The sequence below is a fragment of the Typopeltis vanoorti genome, chromosome 23, assembly GCF_054136105.1.
Source record: "Typopeltis vanoorti isolate ZY-2024b chromosome 23, IOZ_Tvanoo_1.0, whole genome shotgun sequence".
In the NCBI taxonomy this organism is placed as follows: Eukaryota; Metazoa; Arthropoda; class Arachnida; order Uropygi; family Thelyphonidae; genus Typopeltis; species Typopeltis vanoorti.
The window spans coordinates 24,320,093-24,342,050 of record NC_143571.1 but is presented as its reverse complement, the minus strand read 5'-3'; the positions used below and the strand labels follow the sequence as shown (position 1 = coordinate 24,342,050).

The 21,958-nt window shown below is 34.0% G+C and overlaps 1 protein-coding gene across 2 annotated transcripts in view; it reads left to right on the top strand.

The window, feature by feature from the left end:
- The window catches only part of ATPsynB (ATP synthase subunit b, mitochondrial), a 123,445-nt gene that overhangs the window by 51,214 nt on the left and 50,273 nt on the right, over positions 1-21,958 (top strand). For both annotated transcript variants that reach the window (XM_090412856.1, XM_090412855.1), the window contains exon 4: positions 9,302-9,493. In XM_090412856.1, coding sequence (XP_090268982.1) covers positions 9,302-9,493 — 192 coding nt within the window. The remainder of the gene's footprint in view (positions 1-9,301; positions 9,494-21,958) is intronic.

Genomic DNA, 21,958 nt, shown 5'->3' with positions numbered 1-21,958 from the left:
AGTGCTGTAAAAGGAGTTAGAGATGATAAAGGTGACATGAAAACAGGAGAAAAAGATATCCTTGAAATATGGAGTAATTACTTTGAAAAACTGCTAAATGAAACAAGCAGTGATGACAGCACAGTGATAAAAAAACACTGACCAGGCATGCAGTCAGGAATACATATCCATACTTGAAGTAGAAAAAGCCATCAAAGGCTTGAAATGTGGAAAGGCAGCAGGAGTAGATGATCTTCGACCAAAAATGCTGAAGTATGGTGGTATAAAAGTCTTACAGTGGCTGCACTGCATAGTTCAGAAAGCCTGGACAGAGGGACGAATTCCCGATGATTGGAGTAGAGCTCTCATAGTACCCATATATAAAAAGGGAAATAATACTGAATGTGAGAATTACAGAGGTATTTCCCTACTGAGTGTTCCTGGCAAGATCTATGCCAGTATACTTGAGAAACGGTTGAGAAGAATTGTGGAAGAAAAGCTTGGTGAAGAACAAGCTGGATTCAGGCCAAATAGAGGCTGTCAGGATCAGATCTTCACTTTACGACAAATAGTCGAGAAAGCATGGGAATATAACAAAGATCTGTATTTAAGTTTTGTCGATTTGGAAAAGGCATATGACAAGGTGCCAAGAGAGAAGCTATTTAATACACTACAGTTATATGGTGTCAATGGGGCATTATATCAAGCAATACTTAGTCTTTATTTGAGTTGTAAGTCAGCAGTTAGAATTGAAGGAAGTACAGGAAGATGGTTTAATGTTAAATCTGGTGTGAGACAAGGATGTACATTATCCCCCTCTGTTATTCATTATCTATATGGATCACATTATGAAGGAAAGTGGTATTAAACCTGATATCAAAATTGGAGATGTTAATGTCAGCTCTTTGCTTTATGCGGATGATGTTATACTTCTAAATAAATCCGCTACAAGTCTGCAAGATTCTCTGACTAAATTGAATAGCTGTTGTAATAGATATGGTATGAAGGTCAACAATAAAAAGACAAAGACAATGAAAATAGGCAGAATCATTGAAAATGTCAACTGTGTTGTGAATGGAGAACCTGTGGAACAAGTAAAACATTTCAGCTACTTAGGCATGATTTTTACTGAAGATGGTAAATTAAATATAGAAATAGACAACAGAATCAGCAAAGCTGGTATGGTGGGAAGTCAATTGAATAAATTCATATGGAATAAGAGAGAAATTAGTCGGAACACTAAATTAGCTGTATACAAGACAGTGTTCAAACCAGTTTTAACTTATGGTTCTGAGAGCTGGGTCAGAAGTAAAACACTTGACCAAAGACTAGAGACTGCAGATATGAGAGTCCTGAGAAAGATTAGAGGCATGAACAGATGGCATCAATGGCAATATCATATTAAAAATGAGGATATTAGGAAAGAACTTGATATTGTCAGCATCCAGGAATGCATTAGCAGAGCTAATCTCAGGTGTTATGGTCACTTAAATAGAATGGGAGAGGAAAGATTAGCAAAACAAGTGTTTTCTGCCAGGTTGGCAGGAAAACGACCCAGAGGAAGACCAAGATATAGGTGGATTGATACGGTACAAAGTGCCTTAGACGATAGAAATATAAGATCTGATAATGTTGGAGTCTTGACAAGTAACAGACTGATTTGGAGGAAAATTGTAGATAGGAAGTTAGTAATGATGTAATTTTTTCATGTAGTACTGTCATATCCTGTACACCCCTTGAGGGTACATAGCAGGAATTTGATAATGATGATGATACCTGTCCTTCAGCCACTCTCTAATCCAAACCACCAAATTCATATCTGTCCCCATTTGTTCCAATTTAGCAACAGAGTTTTATGCAAATCATGTTCCCATTGGCTACTTCACCAAAGGTTTTGTCAAGTCATGCAATAGCCTGAGTAGTGAATTCCTTTATTCAACTCCTTTAGCAAAACAAGTGTTCTTTGCTACATTGGCAGGGAAGAGACCCAGATGAAGACCAAGATGTAGATGGATTTATACAGTAATAATCTCCTTAAAAGACAAAAATATAAGGTCTGATAATATTGGAATCTTGACAGATAACCGATTAATGTGAAAGAAAATTGTTAATCTGAAGTTAGTAATGGTGTGATTTTTCATGTAGTACTATCGTAATTGTCCTGTAATTGCTCCCCCTCCCCCCCTGCGAGGGTATCAGAAATTTAATAATGGTGCTGATGAATTCCATTGTCACTTTATCATAACAAGTAAGCAAATTATTAAATGAGGCCCACTATGCACAAAACCATGTTGTCACAGAAATCCTATTCCTATCCACCCAGTTCTTAATCTGTCTTTCACCAATTTCTCCAGTACTTTAGCCACTACTTCTGTGATGTTGATTGGTGTATAATTTGCTACTTCTGTCTTGGAGCCTCCTTTATGTAGTTGGACTATTTTGTCTTCTTTTCACTCCATTGGTACCTTTCCAGTACTGAGACTAACATTAAACAACTTGTTCAGAGGAACTGATAATTCCCTTGCACATTCTAGTAATACATTGACTAATATGCCATCTGATCCCATGGCTGTTTGTATCGAGGTTCTGCAATTATGTAAGTACTTCTTCACCTCTCTTCTCCCATCTAAGTGGTGATTACAACATCACTTTGATGGTATATCCATACAAAATGCTCACACAGTAATTCAACTATTTATTTTGCTTCTGTTATCTCCCCAGCATCAGTGCTTTTCAAAGCCATCTTTCCATGTTCCTTGCCACATAACAAAAGAACTTTTTAAGCTTTTCTTTAGCTTCATCTTTTTCTCATAATTAGCTTTTGTCTTTTTTTTTTCTGGTCATGCTGATCGCTTTTTTCTTTACATTCCCTCCACAACCTTTTCTTTGTCTGCAACTTTTGCTTAATGATTCTATTCATTCCACCTTCTGACTTTGGGTATATACATCTGACACTGCTTTCTTCAAACACTCATTGACCACCTCACATGTATCACCAGCATGTCTTTCCTACAAGTTTTTATGCTGTGGCACTACTGAAAACTGCCTCCTCAGCTTGTCATCACCTGTTTTGTAAACCCACATATATCCCTTAACAGAAATTTCTTCTTGTCTGGCATCACCCAGGTTAAAACTACATAATCACATTCTTCAAGCAGAGGCTGCTTAGCTATATTTGTTACTGTTAAGTTCTTTGATGCCATGATCAGATCCAGCACTCTCAGACCTTGCATGTCTTCATTTATATGCTGCCTCAGGTAATCATAAATTCAGCACCTGCATAAATTCCATTTCCCTCCTTCCCTGTCACCATTTCTCCTTCTCCCATCTTTTTCCCACATAGGTGAAATCCCCTCTGATAATTACTCGATCAGCATTCATCGTGCTAATTTGTCAGTGCATGTCATCTACATTCTCCTTTATAGACCCTCTGGATTATAGCGGCAACCCATTGCATATTTTATCCTGTTGGCCTTTATCTTGCACTAGATAACCTCAAATGAACTGCTCTCTTAATCCCTGTCCTCCTGATATATTTACTTCACACCATTCCTCCTGTACAATCTGCACACTGACACCTTCATGAGCCATAGCCCTCTGCCTCAGCTCAAACAAATATGCAATTTATGTCATGCATAAATTGCATATTTGCTTCCACGAATTCAAACATTTTAGTCCTGAGGTCCTTCTTCACTCCACTCCCATACCATATCTCAACTTCAATGACAGATTGTTAGTATCCAGAACTTGGGAAATTGTTATCAGTAATAGTATGTTAGCTTTTCCATATAGTCATGCTCTCACAAATCCTAATGCGCGGGTGGTCGAAAAGGTTCTTAGCCTCGACTATAGATGGCAACACTATCGGCAAGATTTTTTTTTTCTAAGTTGGTACATCTGTCATAAGCGTCCATGTGAAATTGCAAGTCATTTTATCAAGTAGTTTGTTTTATACAGCTGTCTGAAGCAAAAGTATTGTCTGCATCCCTTGAAATGGATAAAATTGAATATCGTGCGGTTATAAAATTCTTTGTAAAAGAAGCTTTAATTCCAAAAGAAATTCATTCGAAGATCATAAACGTTTATGGACACTCTTCTTCTTAGTTTTTACAATTAAGAAATGGGTTGCCAAGTTTAAGCTTGGCCGTGCCAGCCTTGAAGATGACCCACGTGAAGGATGTCCAAAAAAGTGTAACAACACCACAAATCATTGATCAAGTGCACAATATGCTATTGGATGACTGGCGAGTCCAAATGCGTGAAGTTGATGAGACTATATGCATTTCAAAAGAACGTGTAGCATATATTTTGCATGAAGAATTGCAACTGAAAAAGCTTTGTGCAAGATGGGTGCCGCGTTTGCTCACAGCAGATCAAAAATGCACTCGCATGAAAATCTCTGAACAGTGCTTGGAGCATTTTAACAAGAATGAAACTGATTTAGTGTGTTGATTTATTACTATGGATGAGACTTGGATTCACCATTACACACAGAATCCAAACAGCAGTCAAAACAGTGGACAGAAGCTGGTTGTTCAGCACCAAAGAAGACAATGTGGGAATCCATGAGCAGGAAAGGTCATAGCAATGGTGTTTTAGGATGCTAAAGGCATTTTGTTTATTAATTATCTTGAAAAGGGTAAAACAATAACTGGGGAATATTATTTTAATCTTTTAACCAGACTAGACGAAAAAATTCGTGAGAAAAGACCCAGTTTCAAGAAGAAAAAATCATCTTTCATCAGGACAATGCAACCTGCCCACAAAGGTGTTTTGGCAATGGGAAAATTAACGGATCTGCACTATGAATTGTTGGAACATCCATCCTATTCACCAGATTTGGCTTCCTCTGACTTCTATCTCTTCCCAAAACTAAAACTCTTCCTCGCTGGTCAGTATTTTTCTTCGAATCAAGAGGTGATTGCAGCTGTAGAGGAGTATTTTGCAGATCTTACTGAGAACCAGTACAGGGATAATGGTGCTGGACCATCACTGGAATAAATATATTAGTCTTAAAGGAGATTATGTTGAAAAATAAAAATTATTTTGAAATTATAAATTTGTTTTTTCATTGTTAGGCCAAGAACTTTTCAGACCATCCTTGTAGTTATATTTACCTGGCTTTCTTGCAACTGCAAATCAAAAGATGCCATTCTCCATCTGCCTACATTGTTGTTTGAATATCCCATTTTGTTATGTGATTTAAGAAACTTAAGCTAAAATATTTTTATAATTACAGTTAAATATCTTTCCACTGCCACATATATTGTATGTTTCTTTTATGGATGCACAGTTACCTCTGCATCAGAGAAGGAAACGCATTTGTGTCTCTGTTACCACAGCAGGTTCCACTAAGGAAGAAATGGAAGAATTTTTTTGAGTCACCAGAAGCAGCAGCTGATGTAAAGAAAATTCATTGTTCAGTCATTGTTGGAGATTTAAACAGCAGAGTGGGAAATGAATATCAGATATAGAGGTGTTTTCAGAAAATTTGGAGAAAAGAGCAAAACTAATAATAATGCCAAGTACTCTGGATTTTTGTTCAGGACATTGAGTAATCATCACTAAAACCATGTTCCATCAAAAAGATATGCATGAATTCACATGGAGAGAGGACTCAAGAAGTGAGAAAAGTTTCACTGATTGAATATATTACTATCAAACAATAACAAATCCTGCTGCTTTTGGACAAGAGAACACAGGGAATTTGAAATAGAAGTGATTAGCACATATATTTAAGCAGGATAAAACTCAGTATCATATCGTGAAAAGAAAATTGTGTAAGAAATTACATTCTCTTGTTTTCAGAAGAATCAAAATCACGCAGCTAGAGGTACACATTATTTCCACTCTGATTCATCATCTATAGATGATGAACATGGATTACATGAAGGGAAGTGACATTAGGCCTGATATGCAATTAGAGATATTCAACTCAGCTTTTTTACTTTATGCAGATGATGTATTTCTAAATAAATCCAGCAGAAGTCTGCAGAATTTTCTAACTAAAGTGAATAACAGTTATAATAAATTTATGAAAATAGTCAGCAACACTGAAAACATCAACTGCATTGAATCCTGAATTGAGCACCTATAGAACAAGTAAAACATTTCAGCTGTTGAGCACAATTTTTGATGAAGATGGCAAACAAAATATGGAAATAGATAACAGAATTTACAATACTGTATTGCAGGGATCAAACTGAATAAATTTATGTTGAATTAGAAATTAGTCAAAACACTGAAGTAGTTGTATACAGGACAATGTTCAAACCAATTTTACTTATGGATCTTAGAGCTGGGTTTAGAAATAAAAAATAATTCATCAAAGACCGGAGACCACAGATATGTGAGTTCTGAAAAAAGCAGGAGAGTGAACAAATGGATGCCATCCATAGCAGAACCATATTAAAAATGAGAATAATAAGAAATAACTTGAGTTGTTAGCATTCAGGAATGTGTGAGCAGAGCTAATCTAAGGTGGTGTGCAAGAAGAATAATTAGCAAAACAATTGTTTTTTGTCCTGATGCAGGAAAAAAGATCCAGAAGACCAAGATCTAGATGTATTGATATAGTAAGAAGTGCCTTAGAAGACTGAAAAATAAGATCTGATAATATTGAGTTTTGCATATTACAGACTCCTTTGAAGGAAAATTATCAATAGGTTGGTAATGATATAAACCTCTTATGTAATGCTATCATAATATCCAATAACTTCCCCCTGAGGGTGGTTATAATTTATTTAATGATGCTGAATTTGCATGAATGATACTGTTTGTGTGATTCTTATCCTTGAAAGGTTTTAAACCTATAGTACCTTAGTACCACAGGTAGGATAAGGATTTTTTTTTCTATTTCATATTCATTTATATATTTGTGTGTGTTATTTTTACCTATTTATTTTTGAAGATGATCTTCAAAACTTAATCACAGACATTTACAGAAGCTTAGACATGGGATTAATTATTAACCTAAAGAAAACAAAGTGCATGATTATATCAAAAGAATCAATAAATAAGAAACTAAACATAACTGTTAACAAAAAGAAAATTGAACAGGTTCAGTCTTTTATATATTTGGGACAAATGTTTACTGACAGAGAAAATTCCCTTAAAGAAATAAAAAGAACAGAGATAGCAAGAAAAGCTTTTATTAATATGAAAACTGTTCTAGCATCCAGAGACATTAATATAGACATGAGAAAAACATTAATAAAATGCTATATCTGGTCAGGCCTTCTCTTCAACAGTGAAACTTGGACTCTAAATAAAGAAGCAGAGAAAAAAATTAGCTTTAGAAATGTGGACCATCAGAAGAATGTTGAAAATACCATGGACAGAGAAAATGAAAATGTTTTAAAGAAAGCAAAAATGAAAATAACATTAATGAAAATAATTAAAGACTTAAATAATTTGGACATCTAACTAGACAAGAAGGCATTCAGAAATTAATATTAGAAGGGAAACTGGGTGGAAAAAAGAGCGAGAGGCAGACCCAGGAGAATGTGGTTTGAAGAAATTAAGGACTGGACTGGCTTTACCATAAAGGTTCCAGAGCAGCAAAAGAAAGAAAAAAGTTCTGTGACATGGTTGCCAATCTCCTTCTAGGGGATGACACTTGAAGTCTGGACATATTGCTCTAGAGACCAGATATGGAACATTTTCAAGCCACTTCAGGCTCCAGTACTCAGGGTGGTTATCTCATACTGGGTGATGAAATTCATTTAAGTGTTTTTCTGAATAATGCTTGTAGAAAACTAACATATTTAAATGATAACTAATATTTTGTGATCAACCAGCCATTGCAAAAGGTAAGTTTATTCAAAATGATATCTTCTCTAATTAAAATTGTGTGTAACATTCACAGATTAAATTTAGCAGATCCAGCAACCATTTTAGCATAAATCAGTTGAATTCATTATTTATCTCTGAAGTATGATTTTCTACAGTGAGATCATCTTACTCAGAAACTTCAAAGTGCATAATTCAGATTAGCTTCTCTTCTTTAATTTCATTGATTGAACTAGATGAGAAGCTGAATTATTTGTTATTAGTAATGATGTAACAAATTATTCACTTACCATCCAGGATATTAAATAATCTGGACCTTTAACTAGCTATCCTCTATCCATATACACTACAGAGTTGTTAGCCAGAGATATTATCAACCAAATGTCTTGTTGATAACAGTAGGCATTACCATAGACTCAGTATGAGAATGAGATAGAGGATTGATTTTTGTTTGACCTTTTTTGAGTCTAGTCAAAATTTTTAAGGAAGATATGGGAAACCCTATCTCGGTTATGGAACTAGGTGTTGTCTTAGCTGTTTTTTTTTTTATTCTTGCATGAGTGATTCAATACTGCATTGCTAACTTGTACTGCTTAGTTTGTTTTAAAAAAAAAAAATCAGCTAACGCCTTTTATTCTCTTATAGGGAGTAGGCGAGGCCTTTTAACACTATTTAGCTTTTGGAGACTAGGTGGGCAATTCATTCTCCACCAGTAGCCAATCAGAGATAGCTAGTCCAAGATTATCACTAATTATGAGTCTGAAACAAATCCTAATCAAGAACTAATGCTAATAGGATATGTTCTTGTCTGAGTGTGGTTGATTTTCTTGAGTTTATGAGATGAAAAATCTGAGTTTCTGGGAGTAAACAAATCTGCTTGCCTATGCCAGAGACTAACTTGGGAACCGGTCGAAGAAAGGCTTTAAAAAGTGCCTCCAGTTGATGGCTAGACTTGAACTTAAGTATCTACAGGCAGCCTAGCACAGAGGATGCACGAACCACTTCCACTGGGCTGCACAGTCCATTTTAGTTCAGTAGTACAATATAAACCTTTTATATATTTTTCTATAAAATAAGGTACTGATTTTCATCAGTTTTTTTTTTTACGTGAATCCCACACATGAAAGATTTTAACTGGGGTTACATAATCCAAAAACCCTGCTCTAGAGACCATTCCTCTCCTTTGAATGGGTATATTACCCACTCATCCAGCCTAGCTAAATGTTACAGAATATCTATGCAGGCATACATGATAACTGATAAGATATATTCAGTTCTTTCATATAGATAGTAAATGTTATCTATCCATTTGCACATGTTGACCATTAGGAAACTTGACTGTAAAGAGTTGTATGTACTGTTGCATCTAAAAGCACTCAGTTGAGGCATTATGAAATATAAAATTGTGTATTGTCTATATTGGTAAAAGCAGGTATGAGATTTATGTTAATATTTTTTTTCAATTAATACTTTTTTCTTTTATTAATATATTTCAATTTTTGATAGATACAAAATAAATTGTTTATTTCAGTTTTTTTATAAGAAGACTGGCGTTACTGGTCCTTATCTTTTTGGAATTGGCCTAATAACTTACCTTTGTTCCAAAGAGATCTATGTGTTGGAACATGAATTTGCTTCTGGTGTTACACTGTTTGGCATAATATATTTTATTGTGAAAAAATATGGAGCACAAGTTAGAGAATTCTTAAGGAAAGAAGTAGATGTAAGGACATTACGATTATATTGTTTTTAATGCTGCTTGTGATAGTATTGATATTAAATTCAGATATAATGAAATAACAAGTTTTTCTTGTATCTAATTAAGGAATATAGCACATTTTTAATTTTCACATCACCTCAGCAATGAAATATAAAATTGTATTCATTTTGTACTCTTTATAACCTAATAGTTTAAAGCTTGATGGTTAAACTTACAACCTGCCTGTATGTATAATTCTTTTCTTTCTTTCTTTCTTCACAGAGTTTAGAATAAATGGACTATGCACATCTGAAAATAGCTTTGCTTTCTAAATTTTCTATGGAAAATGTTATCTTCTTATTTCTGATACCCTTATTCAGACAGATTATATGATTATTTACTGTATAATTATACAGTAATTAAAAGTAATATTATACTCAGTCCTCTGAAATGGTATTCCTTTTTCTTTAATGAAAGATTGCAGTCACCACATAATTAATAGATGTGATTTCACATTTTCATTCAATAAAATACATGCCTGAATTTTCAGTTTGTTCCTTAGTGTCATCAACCAAGTGTCAATGCATAGCATAATTGTCTGTGAATTATAAGAGAGTGTAAAATTCTCATAATTGTGATTTACATTTGTTTTTTATGGTATGATACAAATTGAGTGTAAATTTCATAAATAGGAACTATTTATGAAATTTACACTCTGAACTAGGTTTTGTTATATGATAAAATATATATTTTTTTAAAATTATATTTGTTAATACAATTGTATGTGTGTAATATTAATAACCGAAGCTGCCGTATGGTTTAGCAGTAGCGTAACAAAGGATACAGAGATGTATTTATATAATCAACCTATGTTGATGCTGTAATCCTTATGGAATTACATAGAAGTAATTCATAAATTCATGAGCTCCTATACGATATACTATTATTGTAACATACAGTTGTCACATGGGTTTTGCTTTGAATCTAGGCAGTGAGCACGTGTTAGTTGTGAGTTTCAGAACAGCAGCCATCAAGTAATGAGATTCTAGTCAGCAAGAAAGATGGAAAGGAAGAAGGAGAGCTAAACAAGAGAGAAAACTGCTGAGTTAAATTGTATGATCTCAGAAAAGTCCATTATTATTATTATAATTATATGTGCACTTCCATGGAATCTGAAGACTCGTTGCTGGAGACCCAATCTCTCGTACCTTTCCTTGAACCAATTAACAGACAAAGCACTCGCAACTGACTCTTGCAACCCATTCCACTCATTCACCATTCTCCAAGCAAAAAATCTAGTCCTCACACCTCTACTGACCACACCTTTATTCAACTTCCAGGGATTACCCCCTTGTCCTGGTCACTCTAGCCAAGTGCTGAAACATTTCCCCTGCATCTATCCTATAAAACCTTTAAGCAACTTAAATGTTTCTATCATATCTCCTCTTTTTCTCCTATCAACCAACTTCTGCAATCCACACACACCTTCAATCCATCCTCATAGGGAACATTCTACAGGCCACTCACCTCTGAATCTTCTCCACTGCTTCCTCATCTCCAAGAAACCCTGGGAACCAGACTTGAGCACAGTAATCCAGATGTGGGCATATCAAGGCCATATAAAGAGGAATTACAGCTTCTTTTTATATGTATTATCTGTTTTCCATGGAGGAACTGTGAAGTTGAAGATTAGTACAATGTATCAAGCTTTCTTTTATCAGTGAGTGAGTTATATGCTCAAGTAGTTGCAAGCAGCATATACTCCATGAGTGAGGCAAAATCTCCAGCAATTATTTTCTTGACATTGCCTTTGTAACTTCTTGGAAATGTATTCCTGTTGTCAGAGTTATTTTTCATGACTACTTCAGCAAATGTAAGTAAGATGCTTTTAATGAATCTTGCTTGCTAGAAGAAGTAGATGCAAGCATAATAATCAGGTAAGCTCTTAACATTTATTGAGAGATAAGACAGAAGGAATGAATGAGAAGAAACAGTAAAATAAAAAAGAAAAATAAAGAAGACTGATGGAATAAATGTTGCAAAGGAAGCTCCCCTATAGTCAACAAATTATAAAACTTTGAGTGCTATGTTAATTTCTTTCTATAGTGTTATTAAGCCTTGATATTAAGCCTCAGAAATGAATTTATGACAGTCAGATGTTTCTTTGAGCTCATATCATGTAAATTCTATACTTGTCATATACTGTATATGTCAGCATATTAAGACAATAGCTGAAGTTAAAAAAACAGTTGTTGAAATCAGGGGTCATGTTATACTGCCATTATAAAATCTGAACCTTTGAATTGGATGATAGAAAACATCGTCAAGTGACCATCTAGTTCCTACAGTAATGTACTGTATTCTTGATAAGCTTCTGGCATGTTAATATACTGATATATTAGCATATTAATATTTTGTATGCAAATATTTATAGTTAATAAATATATTCAGTAGGACAAGCATGCAGTTATAGAATTGTATTTATTTTACATATATAATTGTTTACAGTAATAAAATTGAGTTATTTTCTTTTCGTTTATTAGTTGAGCATAAATATTAAAAGATCTACACAATTGTGAACAGGTTTCACCAGCTATTCTGTCTGGCTTCTTCAGGACAAGAAAGTCGGTACAATAACATTTACTAGTAAAAAAGAAGAATGGAGGAGCACAGTCAAATCAAGTAAAATTAAAACTGATGCGTAAAATCATGAGCATGGAGTCTCAGTTCAATATCATTCCTAAGTTCTTAACTATTAAAGACAGATAAAATCAATGAGTTAAATAGATGGGAAGACTTTGGTAAGAACATAGAAAATAAGCATCAGGAAGGTGGCAAAATATTATGGAGGTTGTTAAAGAAGCTCATAAATGATCAAGGTGATATGAAAACTGGATAAAAAGATATCCTTGAATTATGGAGTAATTACTTTGAAAAATTGCTAAATGAAACTAGCAGTGGTGACAGCGCAGTGATAAGGAATACTGATCAGGCATGCAATCAGGAATACATATCCATACTTGAAGTAGAAAAAGCCATCAAAATTCTGAAATGTGGAAAGGCAGCTGGAGTAGATAATATTCGACCAGAAATGCTCAAGTATAGAGGTATAAAAGTCTTGCAGTGGCTGCACTGCATAGTTCAGAAAACCTGGACAGAGGGACGAATTCCATTTGATTGGAGTAGAGCTCTCATACTACCCATACATAAAAAAGGGAAATAAAACAATGTGAGAATTGCAGAGGTATTTCTCTACTGAGTGTTCCTGGTAAGATTTATGCCAGTATGCTTGAAAATGGTTGAGAAGGATTGTGGAAGAGAAGCTGGTGAAGAACAAGCCGGATTCAGGCCAAATAGAGGCTGTCAGGATCTGATTTTCACTTTACGACAAATAGTTGAGAAATCATGGGAATATGACAAAGATCTGTATTTAAGTTTTGTAGACCTGGAAAAAGTATATGACAAGGTGCCAAGAGAGAAGCTATTCAGAATGGTACAGTTGTATGGTGTCACTGGGGCATTATATCAAGCAATACATCGTCTTTATTTGAGTTGTAAGTCAGCAGTTAGAATTGAAGGAAGTACAGGAAGATGGTTTAATGTTAAATCTGGTGTGAGACAAGGATGTACATTATCCCCTCTGTTATTCATTATCTATATGGATCACATTATGAAGGAAAGTGGTATTAAATAATCTGATATCAAAATTGGAGATGTTAATATCAGCTCTTTGCTTTATGGATGATGTTATACTTCTAAATAAATCTGCTACAAGTCTGCAAGATTCTCTGACTAAATTGAATAACTGTTGTAATAGATATGGTATGGAGGTCAGCAATAACAAGACAAAGACAATGAAAATAGTCAGAAGCAGTGAAAATATCAATTGCATTGTGAATGGAGAACCTATAGAACAAGCAAAACATTTCTGCTACTTAAGAACAATTTTAATTGAAGATGGTAAATTAAATATAGAAATAGACAACAGGATCAACAAAGAAAGTCAACTGAATAAATTTATATGGAATAAGAGAGAAATTAATCAAAACACTAAATTAGCTGTATACAAGACAGTGTTCAAACCAGTTTTAACTTATGTATCTGAGAACTGGGTTAGAAGTAAAACACTTGACCAAAGACTAGAGACAGCGGATGTGAGAGTCCTGAGAAAGATTAGGGGGCATGAACATAATGGCATCAATGGCAATATCATATTAAAAACAAGGATATTAGGAAAGAGCTTGACATTGTCAGCATCCAGGAATACGTTAGCAGAGCTAATCTCAGGTGGTATGGTCACTTAAACAGAATGGGCGAGGAAAGATTAGCAAAACAAGTGTTCTCTGCCAGGTTGGCAGGAAAACGACCCAGAGAAAGACCAAGATATAGGTGGATTGATACAGTACAAAGTGCCTTAGATGATAGAAATATAAGATCTGATAATGTTGGAATCTTGTCAAGTAATGGATTGATTTGGAGGAAAATTGTAGATAGAAAGTTAGTACTGATGTAAATTTTTCATTTAGTACTATCATATCTTGTACACCCCTTGAGGGTTAAATGTCATCAATTTGATGATGATGCGAAACAAAATAAATTACATAATCTGCAGACAGAAACTGCTTATTGGGGTGCTGACTGATCCACAATCAACGGTTCATAAAAACATTCTGCCAACTGTTTTTGTAAGTGTTAATAATTTACTATTGGTAACTTGTTTTTCTTGGTAATTGTGATGAAATTTAAATAAAGAGAAAAGTTGGCTGTATAATTTGGTATGCTGTTTTACCAATGTGGTACCTGAACTGACTTAAATTCAGTCAGCCAAAATATTTGTGTCTTGTATTCATTAACTCTTTCTGATACATGCAGGTGTGTGCAGAAAAAAGAGAGAAAGAAAGAAAAGAGAAATCATGATTAAATAGACCGAATATTTTTTTAATATGAAGTATAAAGTATAGTTCTAGCACGTTAGAACTATATATAACCAAAAGGTTTGAAAATCTAGGTCCTCTAGACTAAACATGGTATTTACTTTTGGAGAATGTTTCAGAATCTGTAGGGGAGTCAAGCATTCTGAATAATGGATATGTATGAAAAAAAGAGCATAAAAATATAAATTATCCAAATTCTTTTAAAGTGTTATCATCAGCCCCTCTGGAGGGAAGAGAGGTCTACCTAGGATAACAATGCTATAAATTCACAGATTAATTTATAGCATTGTTATAAATTAATCTGTGAATTTATAGCATTGTTATAAATTCACAGATTACTCAGATCCATATCTTGTATATTGTAACTACTGCCAAAGATGTTTGTGGTCAGTTTTTGCTCTTGATATGAACGAAAACTAATAACCTCACACACATAGTATGGAAATGTGTGTTCATGTTCAGTGGGAGAGGGACAGCAGGTAAACAGTATAGTGGGTAATCATTACTCCATTAAAATTAATAAAAATAATGTTAGATTTACAACCCCACATGTATGTTGACTTGGGTATATGGGACTCTCTATCTGTATAATCCAGTATTGGCTGTATAATTTAGTATACTATTTTACCAATGTGTTGCTTGAGCTTAAATTCGATCAACCAAAATATTCATGTATTATATTCATTAACTTTCTTAATTGCTCATTCATTTTATAGTCACCCATTTATTCTATTAGCTGGTCTGGTAAGCTGAATGGATGGCATATCTATTTTTCCATGCATAAAGAAAAATGTAGCCACTGTGGCCTGGATGTTTATGAAAATCTTTAGGCAGCAGACAGTTTTGTTGCTTTGTGTGAGACCACTCCTGGATAAATAGAGACTTAAAATGTTTTCTAAATCATCATATAGAAAAGCGAAATTAGATTATTTAATCCTAAGCCTACCCATGGTAATAATGTGAGATAGGTTTACAACATTTAATGGATGGAATTTAATGTTAAAAACCCATGAAATACCACCTTATCATATATTAATTTATTCGTGTTATTTAAACTTCTTTAGGTTATCCTGTAAAAAAACAAAAGTCATGAGAATCGCATTATAACCTAGCTTCACATTATTATTATTATTAAACCTCCATGGAATCAAAAGACTCATTGCGGGTGGTCTCACTGTTACACACACAGTTTATCATACCACACCTTAAATGTGTTCACTATCTCTCTGCTCACACATTATCGGGGCAATGCATTCCAATCACTCGCCACTCTCCATGCTAAAAACCTGCTTCTCGCATTCTCCTTTATACAGCTTCCAGGGATGACCTCTTGTTCTCTCCCTGTCTTCACCCATTCTATGCAAAATCTCCCCCATATTAATCTGGTAATAACCCCTCAACAGCTTATATGTCTTGATCATATCCCCTTTCCTCCTTCTATTCCACTATTTTGACAAATTGCATTTTCTCAATCTGCCTTCATACTCAATATTCCAGAGACCAGAAATCACCTTTGTCAATCTTCTCTGGACCTTTTCCAATACATCTTCTTTTTGAAAATCTCTGCACAGTGATCCATATGTGGCCTGATCAAAGCTTTACACAAGGGAACCATATACATCCTTATTTAAATTAAGGGGATATTAAATCCCACATTGTTTTAAAACCGAATAAGAAACTCAAAGATCGGAATGAAAGAGTTCATGCTGAATATAGTAACTATAAAAGTATCGTCAGCTACTAGCATAAGCTAAAGCACGTAGTTCAAGTGCGTAGTACAAACTAGGGCAACTCGCAGCAAAAGTGGAGAAAGTTCTGATCGCTATTCTTAGTATTTCACATAATGTAAAACCCATCTTCTAGGAGATGTATGATGTTATACATTATATTGGAGTGGGAGGTCACTACCCAGACCAGTTTCGATCTTTATTGAGATCTCATCAGTGAGTAGCTAGACCAAATATAATACTAAGGGTATAGCGAAAAGAACTTATATACTCTGCTATACGAGTCGTCAAAAAGGTGCACCCATAAATTATTTAAGATAAAGAGCCAATAGGCTTCATTTCGGCGATGTAAACATTATTTAAATTAAGGGGATATTAAATCCTACGTTGTTTTAAAACTGAATGAGAAACTCAAAGAGTTTCATTCCGAATATAGTAACTATAAAAGTATCAGCAACTACTAGCGTAAGCTAAATCACATAGTTCAAGTATGTAGTACAAACTAGGGCAACTCACAGCAAAGATGGAGAAAGTTCTGATCGCTATTCTTAGTATTTCACATAATGTCCTAATTTCACTATACCCTTAGTATTATATTTGGTCTAGCTACTCACTGATGAGATCTCAATAAAGATCGAAACCAGTCTGGGTAGTGACCTCCCACCATAACATAATGTATAATATCACCCATCTCCTAGGAGATGGGTTTTACGTTATGTGAAATACTAAGAATAGCGATCAGAACTTTCTCCACCTTTGCTGCAAGTTGCCCTAGTTTATACTACATACTTGAACTACGTGCTTTAGCTTACGCTAGTAGTCGCCGATACTTTTATAGTTACTATATTCAGCATGAACTCTTTCATTCCGATCTTTGAGTTTCTTATTCAGTTTTAAAACAATGTGGGATTTAATATTCCCTTAATTTAAATAATGTTTACATTGCCGAAATGAAGCCTATTGGCTCTTTATCTTAAATATAAATAAGGATGTATATTAATTGAAATACTGATATTTTAATTAGTATGTCATCTTCATTTTAATATCCTTAAAAAATACCAGTATGTTCATTCCTGTAATTTTTCCCAAAAGTCATTGTTAAAGCTCTTGTCTCTAGTCTCTAATCAATTGTTTTATATCTAACTCTGAAATCCATAAGTTAAAATTAGTTTGAGCATTATCACTGATTCTCTCTCTCTCTATCTCTCTTTTAGTCCATATAAATTCAACTATTTTCATACCATATCATCTTTTACTTATTCTGTTATCTATTTTATATTTATCATATTCACTAAAAATTGTGCCTAATAGCAAAATGTTTTACTTGTTCTGAAGATTCTCTGCTGAAATGCAGTTGGATATTTCCATATTTAAGTGCTTTTATTGATAATTTTCTTACCAAATTAGTGTTATGCCAAATTGAATAACATGTTTAACCACGCTACCGGCCAAGACGTCTATAGACGTTCACGTTATCATGGATGCGAAGTGCTTATTAAAATTGTAATGCCATTGTTATAACAATGAAATATATGATGGATACGAAGCATATGCGGATGCGTATTTGATCCATAATGGCCGGTAAGGTGGTTAAAAGAAACACGTATTAACCACATTGAAAATTATTTAATTGTAAATATTTCATCCTAAGTATCTTAGGACAGTACTGTAGTTTAAAACAATAATAGGAATAACATACAGTTAGGGCACATGATTACAATAGAATCTCGTTAAACGTGCATAACGTGCTACAGAAGTTAATAAAATAAATAAAAATTATTTAACACAATTTTGTATGACAATTTCCCATACTTTAGGAATAGTAAGAACGTCGTTGCAGTTTAAGTTTTGGTCTCTGTAGTAGGGCTTCAGAACTTTCTTTATATAAACGTTCATGTTTATATAAAGATCTATGTAAAAGTTTAGACTTTTCCCAATGGATACTATGGTTTGGATTTTCAATTCCGTGTTTAGAGAGGCTAGATTTCTGAGGTTTAAAAAGACGAATGTGGTCTTGATGTTCTGAGATGCGTTTCTGAACAGACCTACCTGTCTGTCCAAAGTAAGACAATTTGCATGAGCATGGAATCTCATAAACGCCAGGCAACATCAAAGGTGAGAGTTTGTCCTTAGGAGAAGGTAATAAACTGACTTGTTAATCAGCTTCGGCATTGTCTCCCTCTTCACAAACATTCCCCATAAAGAAACAATAGAATTGCTAACTCAAAAATTTCCGTCTGATATAGTTGAATTGTTCAAGTTTGTTATTGCATCAGGTTATTTCACCTGGAAAGGGCAAATTTACAAGCAAGAAGAAGGAACAGCAATGAGATCTCCTTTATCACCAAACCTAGCAAACTTGTTTCTAGAACACCTTGAGGAAAAAATATTCACTTTTGAACCCAAACCAAAAATTTGGTTAAGATATGTCGACGACGTATTTGCAGTCTGGGATCATCCCGAACATGAATTACAACTGTTCCTAGATAAAATTAACCTTCTTCATCATCGCATCAACTTTACGTTAGAAAAATAATCTCCACAGGATATCTCCTTTTTGGATTTACACATCCAAAGAAAAGAAGACGGTTTCATCGCTACATCTGTCTTTCGCAAGACTACATTCTCAGGTCACTACATTCAATTCACAATTCTTCCGCTCATCATCCATACTCAGAAATCTGGCATTATTAAATCACTAGTTTTCAGAGCACAAATTCTGCTCCTCTGAACAATCTTTGAACCAGGAATTAGAAGTAATCAAAAATATAGCCATCCTAAATGAATATATACTCCTAAAACAACTCAAAAAAATCATCAGTCACTTCTCCACATATCAAACCAGACAGGAAGAAGTCCATAGGATTCCCATAGCTTACGTTAAAGGCATCTCCGAACGTCTTTCTAAAATTATGAAGAAATACAATTTTGCCACCACTTACAAACCTATCAACCAAATTTACAACTTGTTACCTTCTCCTAAGGACAAACTCTCACCTTTGATGTTGCCTGGCGTTTATGAGATTCCATGCGCATGCAAATTGTCTTTTACTTTGGACAGACAGGTAGGTCTGTTCAGAAACGCATCTCAGAACTTCAAGACCACATTTGTCTTTTTAAACCGCAGAAATCTGGCCTCTCTCAACACAGAATTGATAATCCAAACCATAGGATCCATTGAGAAAAGTCTAAACTTTTACATAGATCTTTATATAAACATGAACATTTATATAAAGAAAGTTCTGAAGCCCTACTACATAGACCAAACTTAAACCGCAACGACGTTCTTACTATTCTTAAAGTATGGGAAATTGTCATACAAAATTGTGTTAAATAATTTTTTTTTATTACTTCTGTATCACGTTTAATGAGATTCTATTGTAATCATGTGCCCTAACTGTATGTTATTCCTATTATTGTTTTAAACTACTGTACTGATGATGTCCTAAGATACTTAGGATGAAATATTTACAATTAAATAATTTTCACTGTGGTTAATAAGTGTGTTTCTTTTAATTATGGTCGCACCACAGGTTTCGTTATTAAAAAAAAAAATTAAAAAATGAATAACATGTTGCAACAAGTTATTCAGATCTGCACAAGCTTGTACTGAATTTATTTATGAGTATAATATCATGAATTATCATATTGCATAAAGTAAAGAGCTGAGTTCAATATCTCTGATTTTGATGTCAGATTTCATTCCACTTTAGAATGCAATCCATATCAGTGATAAATAACAGGAATAGCATTTAGCTCAGTCCTTAAATCTGATTTAACGTCAAACCATCTTCATGTATCGTTCAAACCACTGCTTATGTCTTAAGTACCAGGTAATTGTGAAAGTGAAATTTGGGGAAGAATAAGTGCTATGTTGAGCCAAATATCAGTTGTAGACAAATAGTCTACAATCGTAAAATTAATAACTTAACATGCATGTAACCAACAGTAATAAACTTTAATGAATTAAAGGTACAAATATTTTGTACTGAAAGTAACAGTACATCATCAGTGTGGAACAAACAGTTAAAGGAATGGAATACAAAGTGCAGAACCGTGGGTGAATTAGCAATTAAAATGTTGCCACGTGCCAGAAAATAACATATTATTACATAATTCTTAAAAGCTATTTCATTGATGGTTACATAAGATAAGAATCTCCCAAACTTTTGGGAGAGAGAGACAGTCATTTTGATTCAAATTTGGCCGATGTAAAAGGGCTTCACAACTTTCTTTGAAAAGGCGTTCATATTTTATTTAGACTTGCATCTGTGGAGAAGACAAGCTTTATCTAATGATAGAGTTTCCGGTTTGTCTTTTGTAGATGGCAACAAATGAGAAATTTTGTTGATAGGAAAATATGTGGTAATAAGATGATACTTCTTCAAAATTCTTCAAAATATATTATATCGAATACATGAAACCTCATAAGTCTGGTCTAGCACAACATAGTATAGTATTGACACTAAACATAATATCCAGTGGGATAAAGCTTGTCTTCCTCTACAAATGCAAGTTTAAATATGAATGCCTTTTCAAAGAAAGTTGCGAAGCTCTTTTACATCGACCGAATTTGAATCGAAATGACTGTCTCTCTCTCTCACAAAAGTTTGGGAGATTCTTATCTTATGTAACCATCAATGAAATAATTTTTAAGAATTATTTAATAATATTTTATTAATAGTAATTTTCTGGCATGTGGCAATAATTTTAACTGATAATCCACTGACTATTCTGTACTTTGTATTCCATTCCTTTAACTGTTAGTTCTACACTGATGATGTACTGTTACTTTCAGTATGAAATATTTGTATCTTTAATTCATTAAAGTTTATTACTGTTGGTTATATACGTGTTAGCTGTTTTAAAGATACTTGTGACATAAGACTGAATGATAAATGCACGTAAACACAAGAAAGATATTTAATTAACCAGATATTTCGGTCTGGAAATAGCAGACCATCCTCAGTAGTATTACGAGAACAGTTATAAAAAATACAAGCTAGAATATTAACAATAGATCGTTTAAAATAGAACAAGCCGCATGATGTTATATCACTAAGTATGCAACGAATATTTTGAAGTGGAGACATGATTAAAAAAAAAATTTAATGAGTAATCTTGATTAGACTTTCCCAGATTTTTGATATAGGTATACAGTCATTACAATTCAGATTGGGACGATGGAGCAAGGCATCCACACTTTCCTTGAACAAACGTTCAAACCTATAACTGGATCTATGTAAGAGGCGAGTCCTGGACCAAAGGATGTTGTGGTCAGTTTCAATTGCGTGCTGAGCCAATCCAGACTTTTCCGGTTTGTTGTGAAGAATGGAGGATTGATGTTCTTGGATTCTTTTTTCAAGAGAACGTCCAGTCTGTCCAAAATAGGATAGATCACAGTTACACGGCATGTGATAAACTCCAGGAAGAGATAAAGTTGAGCGTTTGTCTTTAGGAGAAGGAAAAAGAAGACAATTTGTTAATAGGTGAATAAGTAGCTCTTAAATCATATTTCTTTAAAATTCTTGCGATAGGTTCTGAAATACCCGAGATATAAGGAATTTGCGCTCGATGTATTGAAACTTTGTTGTTTTGTGGAGGATTATAAGAATTGAGAAGATGTTGAGTACTTTTTTCGGAAAAGCCATTGAGTTTCATGTGTTGTTGGATAGTAAAAAGTTCATTCTGTAGATAATCAAAGGTAGAACAATTAGTTTTTGCTCTTCTGATGAGGCATTTTATAATTCCTGTTTTTTGACATGGATGATGGGCTGATTCTTTAAGAATATAACGACCCGTGAACATTGGTTTGTAGATGTAAGAAT